Source organism: Porites lutea, chromosome 7, assembly GCF_958299795.1.
Source record: "Porites lutea chromosome 7, jaPorLute2.1, whole genome shotgun sequence".
Lineage (NCBI taxonomy): Eukaryota > Metazoa > Cnidaria > Anthozoa > Scleractinia > Poritidae > Porites > Porites lutea.
The window spans coordinates 19,694,620-19,704,424 of NC_133207.1; the positions used below are offsets into that span (position 1 = coordinate 19,694,620).

General features: G+C 40.1%; 1 protein-coding gene across 1 annotated transcript; it reads left to right on the plus strand.

Moving 5' to 3' along the window:
* Positions 1 to 5,768: 5,768 nt before the first annotated feature.
* Positions 5,769 to 7,729, plus strand: LOC140943888 (carbohydrate sulfotransferase 1-like). Its single transcript, XM_073393003.1, has one exon. The coding sequence runs from the start codon at positions 6,061 to 6,063 to the stop codon at positions 7,417 to 7,419; it is 1,359 nt and encodes a 452-aa protein (XP_073249104.1). The 5' UTR covers positions 5,769 to 6,060; the 3' UTR covers positions 7,420 to 7,729.
* The last annotated feature ends 2,076 nt before the right edge of the window (positions 7,730 to 9,805 follow it).

The following is a 9,805-nucleotide window of genomic DNA, read 5'->3' on the forward strand; positions in this document are numbered from 1 at the left end:
TTTAGTTTCAATGTATTCTTTTTGCCAGAGAAAGCCTAGATATTTGGTCTTTTCAAAAATTTTACAATAAAAAAAATTTCAATTCATTTCAAATAGCATCAGAAGATCATGTGATCACCGTTTTAGTGATACATGGAAAGACAGTGCTGTTAAGCCTTTGGATTAATTTGCAGTGCTGATGCGTCATAGCCGTAGCTTTTGCCCGTAGGAATTTTTTCGGTGTTTACCGGGTCGAAAACACTAAAAATTCCAATAGGCAAATGTGACAGCTACACGCGTAAACTGCAAATTTTTTCCACTCAAATTTTGGCAGCGCGTGCTCTTTTGCAATAGGTGGTTTTCACGTTACGTCATCGGCGCCATGCTGGTGGACGGTAAACAAAAGATCGCTCATTAGCTCGCTTTGTTTGTTCACCAGCATTTGTTCATTTCACCATTGTTATTTGTGTCTCCCGAGATTGCATGAAAACCACCTATAGAGCGTTTTCACTCACGTGAAATATGCAAATTTGTTGGAGCAAAAGAAAGTGGTTACATAAGAAAAGAGTTTAACTCCCCCAGGATTCGTTTGGAACACTAATATGGCCGCAGTGACGTCATGTGAAAACGCTCTTTCAGGTCCGATTCAACTAAAGGCGAACATTGGTTTTCCTTATGAGCGCTGCCTTCGCTGACAGACCGGCAAAAGTTTGTGGTAAGGGCACATTCATAGTTACCCACAGTTGTTTCAAACAGCAATAATTAGAAATGTTATTTGCTTCTTCTTACATTAAGGGCCAGGCTTTTCATAATTTCGTGGTACTAAGCAAATGATTCATGCAAAGTCCCATGCGTTTATCGTGCATGTTTGTTTCGACTCTGTTCATGTTAGAAATAGGTTGCGACTTGACAAACACCTTTTAAAAAATCAGGTTGGACACCAGATGTCTATTACTCCTCGTAGAGAACTATTTATGCGAATTTATTGTAGTGTAATGTAATGTAATGTCGTGGATTAGAGGACAACAAGATGCCCCCTCTTTACTGTATACACTTGTTATAGCTATCGGTTTGTGCCAACGAGCAAAGGTTTTTACTTATACGCGCGCACTGTTCTATTTGTTTAGAAATGTCATTAATTACCGTAATTTATGAAAATAAATTGAACTTGATTCGATTGCATAGGCAAAAATTACCTTGAATATAGTGAAGTAAACTGTTCTACTGCATAAAGAATTTGAAATCCCGACTTTACAAAGCTTTTTTTCGAGATGAAGTTCGGGTTTTTGTCCGAAGTTGCCCACAGGTCATTTTGCGTAAAATTTGTTGGTCTTATAGGCAGACCGAGAATCCTCGAAAAATCATATTAAAGTCCGCAAATAGTCAACGTACAGATATATATTTGGTATCTTTTTAGAGCAAAAAATAAATTTATAGTGCGCCGATGAAGCCTTACGAATTATTTTGCTTCAAAGATACAATAAATTTTGCGGCTTTATTATTTTTCTTTGGGGCAGGCAATAAAAAACTCCAGCGAGCAAATGCGACAGCTATAAGCGTATAATGCCTCTGTCAAATCGCTTGGAATATTTATTGATGAAAATCTACGGTGGCAAACACACATTGATAAATTATCTAAAAAGGTCGCTTCCGGAATTGGAGCAATAAAAAGAATTAGACCTTTTGTCCCTCCACCTACCCTTCACTATATATACAACTCACTAATTCAATCTCAATTCGATTATTGCAATCTTGTCTGGGGTAATTGTGGTAAAACATTATTTGACAGGCTACAGAAGCTTCAGAACCGTGCCGCTCGCGTTTTAACCTTCTCTAGCTATGATGCTGATGCTAACCGTTTGATTAGACAACTCGATTGGAAAGACTTGAACACTCAATTTCAAATACAGAAATCCATAATGGTATACAAGTCTTTAAATGGCCTTGTTCCTGAATATTTATCATCTAAGTTTGTTAAACGAAATGAAACGCGTTACTCCCTGAGGGACTCTGTTAACAAACTATTTGTCCCATTTCCGCGAACTAATTTCATGAAAAACAGCTTTACTTATAGCGGAGCAGTTCTCTGGAACAGCCTACCCTGTCATGTGAGAGAAGCCGAATCTCTTAGTCAATTTAAAAGATTAGTTAATGTTCATTTTTAATGTTATACACGGCATTCATGAAAAACAGGTTTTAGTTAGATTAGTTGTAGTTAGGTTTTGAATTTTGTTTAGGATAGTTAGGTTATCTTTAATTTTTAAATTCCTGATGGATTTTACCGTGTTTAAATAAAGATTGATTGATTGATTGATTGAATCCACCCGACGATTGGTTGAAGGCGGGATGAGCACGGGACTCACAGACACGCCCACGGCTCGTGGATTCTCTCTTCTGTATCACGTGTTCATCACTCTAAAACAATGCATTCTCTGTTCTGCATTACGTCATAAAAGTTACCTTACATTACTATGTGTTACATCGATTCGAGATTTTTTCTGCCTTGGAACTTTCACGTAAGGCTCTATTTGGCTGCCACCTCGCACCCTCGCGTCTTCGCGAGGCTGCTCTTTGGTAATTAACATGTTAACAGTAAGCTCGGACGTCAGCATGCAAGGGCGCCACTGGCAGCCGCTAACAGTCCATTTATGAGCTTACGGTAACCCACCTATAGCCCATGATAAAATGATGCGTGATGCGTGAAAGGTAGACCACACCGCCGGGAAAACTTCCACTGCGGCTATTCATTTCGAACAGTATGAGTGTGAGTTCTTTTACGTCCCCTTTGATTTGACTAATGAAAGGCCCCAGTCCAACTTCACCGCCCAATGACGCGATCATCATGATCTAAAGTGAGACAAGGTCTCAAATCACAGCCAGAATTATCTCACTAGCTTTTTTAAAAGACCCTTGTTGTTAGTCCGGCCGACGGTCCGGCCGGGGTTTAAAACAAATAACAACAACAACAACAACTTTATTCTTTGTATAAAAAACAAAAGTTGGCTATGATTTGCCCCACAAATAGCTGGGTGGCAGATTTTTGGCAAAAGTGGAGAAATCAGAGTAATAAGAGACAGTTGTACAAGGAAAAGAGTTGAATACCACCCTGTGAGCAGAGGCCCTTCGATCTTCCTAGATAAATCGATTGAAGGACCTCTGCTCTTAGGATAGTTGAATACAGGCTCACAGTAGCACCGAAGTACAATGATTAGGGTTAAGCACTATTTTAAAAAAGGTTACCTTTCAATAGTGTAATGATCAGTGTGATTTAAAGTACGTTACAATTAACTGATGTTGGCAGTTAGCCTTTGACGGTGTGGTGGATACGGATGTGGATTATACATCTAATCGTGCGGGTTCACGTCCTTCATACTACCTAGACTACCTACTGTTTCCTTCCTTTTTCAGTCTTCTCTTATTTACCACTTAAAGTTATAAAACTCCTGTCATGTATTTTGGGGAGTAAAGATGACAATCTGAAATTAGGGTATCCATTCCAGTCACAACCGTTAAAAATACGTACCTACTTTAAAGTAGAATTGCGCGTGCGCAATAGAGTGATTTCAATAGACAGTGAACTTCTACGCACCCAATTTCACTACACCCTTTCGTTTTCTTGTAACAACAGTATGTATTTGGTATTAATGATAGGTAATATTTAACGATTTAAAAATATCATTGTAAATATTTGTGATTGTGAGGAAATCGTACCCCTTCCTAACAGTTTCAGCCATTGTGAACCTGATTTCTTTAAGAGATCTAAACTAAAGCCCTACGTTGTAGAACGGAAGAAGGTGAGCTTTCAGTTTAAACGAAACTCTGCCCAAGATAAAAAATATTTATATGCATGTGAGGCTGATGATGAGTAAACGAAAAGATCTTATGATTATCACGTACAGTGCTATGTCTAAATCAAGAGCCATTATGGCTCTTGATCTAAATTTAGAGAAACGACTACTTGAAGGAGTCTCTTATTTCTCTTTCGCCACTTTAGAAAAGCGGAAGAAACTGAACCGACTTACTTTCACAAAAAAAAAAGGCATGTTTATAGTGGAAGCTGCACTTAGCTAGTCAGCTAATTTACAGGCACTTCACTCAAATATTTAGAAACAAATAATTCAAATACAACATAACAGGATTAAAAACCCCAACTGGCAGAAGGCAACCAGTTTGCTATTTGCAAGCATGGCCGAGAATTTGAACTCGGGACGACCGAGCACAAATCCAGCGAGTGGCCAGAGCGGGACTCGAACCCGGGACCGCCGGATTGCGAGTCCGACGCGCTGACCACTCGGCCACGCTGCCTCCCTGCCTGGGACAGTGTTACTAGGGACAGGGAAAATAATTGGTAAATTGCTGACTGACGCTTCCCAGGTATCCATCCCAGCAACGATTGCTGGATACGCGGGCTCCTGCTGGATACGTATTTTGGCTCTATTCCATGTCTGCCTTGTACCCAGATGTCTCTCTCTCTCTCGATGAGAATTTGCGCGTAAAGGAATTTCGAAGGCGGGAAGTAGAAAACGGGCGAGACGGCCTTTCACCTCTCTTCTCTCTCCTTTCCGTGATCCATTGCGCTTCGTCACAAGTCGCTCGCGTGTCACTCGAGTTTCGCGCTCTTCTTTGTGTGAAGAACGAAGTAACAACTTCTATTTTTAATGGATCGTTTGAAACGTCATCAGGTACACGCGTGACTGTTTCAAAGCAAACAGTGCAGAATGTTCTAATGGCGACTGTTGAATTCCACTGAGTAAAAGTTTAATTTGTGGATCTCTCCAGAAATTAATTGGTCTAAAAATAACTTTGAAGAAATCCCTAGGGTTAGACTGGGGGTTTCCCTCCCTGTTCCATTGTTCCCTGGTTTGTTTATGAAACACTCACTCTTCGCCTGACTCGTCCCCAGTCGTCTCTCTCTCTGTCTCTCCTTAGTGGCACGAGGGGTGTAATGGGAAGGAGGAAAGCTCCCTTTTCCCTTCCCTTTCCCCCATTCTGCTCCCTGCGCGCGCCTTACGCGAAGACGACTGGGGACGAGTCAGCACTCTTCGGCTTCTTCGCCCCTTGGAATTCCACTTATCTTAAGGCACCCTTTCAAGCGTGTCAATAGATAATTATCAATAACAGCCTCATGTCGGAAGTTGAAAAAAATCCTGGAACAACAACAAACAATAACAACAATTTATTATATCCTAAAACAAGATTATAAAGTTATTTTACAAGTTATGATAATAATCAACAAAATTGAAGGGTACTGACTTCCTGAATTTTTTTTTAAACGTACTATTAAATTTGATATTTTATGATCTAAGTCAATCATACGATGATTCAAAGCGATTGTGGTAAAATCACTTGTACTTTCCTTGCACCTTTTTATTTAGAGTTTAAAGTTATGTTAATCATGTTTCATGTCAAATTTTTAATTTGCTGCTTCGCAAATAACTTACTGTTGTCATGTTAACAGATGTTGTTCGAAATTGCTTGTTCCACGGGTACCAACAAACCGACCATTACCTACAAATTAGTCCTAAAATATTTTAGTAACCGCAATCAAAACAATCTCTATCGAGAATTGTTACAGTATTCGCTTACTACACCTATTTTTCACCCCATAAAATTTGTTTTAATTTATATCAGACTAACTGAAAACAAACTAGTTTGTTTGAAAACTCAGTTATCGGTTCGTTTCTTTGACAGTCAACTGGGGTCACGTGATAAATTATTTAGCTATCCCATATATGGTGATCTCGAATTTGCGTAGGGCAACTGGTGGAAACAAGGCTTGACTAAAAAGAACGGGTGTCTCTTTCTTGTCTTGCTTCCTAGTGTGTTTCGATTGTTTGTAAATCATGACAGGACGAACTTGAGAGTTAGCTGGTTTTGTCTTCATTTATCAAGATTAAGAATAATGTATGTTGCACGGGAGTCTGTGATCGATCAAAAGAGTTTAATCCCGCCATACGGCAGCTCAGTGTGACATCTTAACCTGTAGACGCCACCAAAAGAGGATTTCAAAATTGAGTTATGATCGAAAAAATGGATTGAAATGGTGCTCTGGAAATTGGATTCTAGCGGGAATTTCAGAGAATGTTTCGTTCTCTTTACTGTATTTGGCCAAGAAAATTGAACGCTCCTTCTTTTTGGCTTGTCTCGTTTTTCATAATTTGCGCTATTTTTGTGTTCACAAGAGACGATAATCTAGAAACGATGTGCCTCAGGAACCGCCAGCTTCAAAGTTCAAGTTACATCGATGACTTCAAAATGTTAAATTCTGACGACTGTGAGGACAGAATCGAAGCAAGACAAGAGAATAGCGCGGCAAATAAAACCTTGAAACAAGACATAAACTGCTCCTACATAATTGCTGAAAACGCCATTTTAAGAAGAAAATTAGAAATGTTCCAGCGATTGAACAAGTTTATGGAACTTGATTCCACGGCAAGCAAGTACGGAAGTAAAATACGGCAAAATATTTTGATCATTTCTGATTTTGCTTCCGGGAGTTCTTATCTTGGAGAAATTCTCAACCAGAACCCACAGGTATTTTATCTCTACGAGCCACTGAAATCATTAGAGTACTACCGTGAAAATAGGCCAGAGAGCGTCTATGATGAGATGGTAACACATTTGTTGAACGGAATTTTTCATTGCAACTTCATGGAGCTTACATACTATACAAACTTTTTATCATTTCAGTACAGCTCATTGCGACATCGACTCGCCAGCCGAGCGTTATCTTCGCCCCCCTTATGCCCAGATAACATTAACGTTCCTCATTATAGTATTCGTAAGTGCGCGCCATTGAGACCACAAGCAACCTCGGCATTTTGCCGTCTTCACAAGCACACGGTTGTTAAAACAATCAGGGTAAATTCAATTCATAAGCTCTCTTATCTTGTAGACAGTGTAAGACCGGTGGATTATTCACTAAAAGTGGTTCACTTAGTTCGTGATCCACGCGCGGTTTTGAACACGAAAGTTCTGGACAGTTCAAACGAAAACTGGACGGTGAAATCGGTGCGCGAACATGCACAGTCCTTGTGCCGTGACATGTTGCGCAATGTCAAGTACGCGGTAAGTGCGCCTTCTTGGTTACAAGGGCGTTATACGTTGCTAAGATACGAGGATCTAGCAACAAACCCGCATCAAATCGCAGAGCAACTGTACAAGTTTATTGGAGTGAACATTGCCCCTGAGGTGCGATTATGGATTGATCGCACGTTGCGAAAGGGATTTGCAAGTCCTTCCGTTAACTCAATTTATCGCGAATTCTCTTATACTACTCAAAATCTACCTGACTCTGTGCAAAAATGGCGCAAGCAAATGCCTTACTCAATTGTGCGCTTAGTTGAAACAGAATGCTATGAGGTAATGAATCTTCTCGGGTACAAGATTGTTGAAGACGAAGATGAACTAAGGACGGTGTCTTTCCCACTAACAGATTAGCTATAGTATGTTATAGCATCGTACTTTTTCTTTGTGTGTGGTCCTTTAGAGGATTGGGTTGGTCAGTGACGTCATCGTTCAAGCTAGATCCCAGGAATAACAGGGCCAGTGTCGCTGTCGATTTATTTATTTTGCCACTATGTTAAACTGGTGGTTGTAATCTACCTAGCACCTGTCCTAGATCGCTCCTTTTCTCTCAGTTTGACCGCTCGAATCTAGATTTGGCGTTCCATTGACTAACAAATGCCCAAATGTAAACAAGCCGATGAAGCCAAACTCCCCCCGGGCTAGAGAAAAGCCGTGGGCACGACGTTGGATGTAACTGTTCCTAAATCGTCCAAATGGCATTACTGGTTAGATTGAGTAAAAATTAATATTTTGGTCTCGGTAGTCTCTTAGTTTGTGTTATTTAACTCTGTCTCCGAATATGTCCGAGGCCTATTTACAGGCATGTTCAGCAACGGATTTAACCGTTTGCCTCCCAGTATTTTTGTTTTTACTTTTTGAAAGAAGAAATCGTCAACTTAAGCAGAACTGTACAATCCTGTGCGCTTGAAAGCTCAAGATCGAGAAAAAAATGTGAGTCGTTAAAATGTTTTGGTTTTCTTATAATCGAACGCAGTATGCCTTGTATGCACTACTGAGTCCAACGCAGACACAGTCTTGCAGAAACAATCGACGGCAGCCGAAAACAATATCAAAGAACAAATTTTTAGTTTTTATTAACATTTTTGATACTTAGCCTTTTAAAACTTCACATCTAAAAGTAAACATATGTTAGTTACAACCCTAGTAAGAGACCTGGTGGCCGAACAGTTCATACGTCGGGCCTAGGAGCTATCAGTCCCGTGGGTTCGCGTGCGCTTCCCATTACCATCGTGTTGATTCCTTAGACAAGAAACCTTGCTCCACTTCGTCTTCCACCACCCGGATGTGCTAAAAAATACAGCAGCCAACTGCTATTGGGGATACCTCTACACTGGACTAAAATTCCTTCAGGGGGAGTAGAAATTCTCATAAGTGTTTCATGCTACAAAATCCTGGATCGGCTCCGACTGTAAGGGGGCTTTCGAATTCATTCCCTTAAGGCGCCAATCCTCTAATTAAAGCTTTAATTCAACTAAATATTGGTTCGTAGGCCCCAATTCAAAGACACAGCAATAATTAAATAACGGTAGCTTCAGTGAGATTTTGAATCACAAACATTACTACTCTTGCAAATCATTAAAAAGTCATGTCTTTGTTTAGCGTTTAAGGATTCAATTTCTTGCCGCAAATGAATGACTTGTGCAAAGTGCAGCGAAGGTCGTTCCATTTCCCACCCGTTCTCATGACAAATTCAGTGCAGTTTTCATGAATGCTGCTTGGTTCACCACTTCTCCAATTTGTGAATGAAAGATCAGAGCCATCAACCCAGTGAAAGCTGTCATCATTCTGTCTATCTTGCGGGATAGTCCAATCCACATATATGACAAACCAGCAGACACAACCTGACGCAAAAACTTGTTCTCCTCCACACTGTGAATTGAGGTCAAGTTACTGTTCATCTCAGCACAATACGTTTGTGCTTGAAGCCAGGGAATCTTTGTTGTGACTAGTTTGAAACAAGAGTTGTTTAAGCGAAGCCAGTCCGGAGTGGAGCATATTGCTGTAGAAAATTTAAAAAAATCATAAAAGACACCGTGATTAGAAAATCAAGAAAATCATGCTTTTGGTTCTGAATTTTTTTGAAGCTCAGAAAGACGTTTTTTTTTTTAATTCTAATTTTTCTTTTAGAAACCGACAATGTGTCGAACGTTAGGAAGGCCTTTTTAACTTAAATCGTTGAGAAGAATTATCTCAAAATAACCTCTTAAAACTGTAGAAGTACACAAAAAGAAATATGGGAAACCCTAATCACTAAAGCTGGAAATCATGAAGTGATTTGACCTTTCGAAATACGTTACTGTCTCAGTGCTGGTTTCGCGCTATCTAAGTACTTACGTGACCGCAATGGCTTTCCACGATGAAAGTAAACGCATGAATACATGGGCACCGAGCCTGGATGAAAGAGGCCGTGCTATTCCTTCCATTGAAAAGGTTTGCACATACCTTTTAAGCAAGCAGGATTTGATCAAGATAGGCTGCGATCGCGCTGTGTTCAAAGATAAACCTGTCACTTTCTCACTAAAAATTAGAGAAAATCTTCAAGAAGGATCCAGACAAACAAATTATTTGATCTCGCATCACTTTTTTTAATCTTTGAAGTCGACATGAATATCAAGCTCCAATGCGCCACTTCATCTCCCCCCGCACTCCTGACAGGTCTGATGCTTTGCATTCTTACCAGTTTCACAGTGTTTCCCCGTAGCATGCGGACCGCATTCACACTTGAAACGTTTCCCGA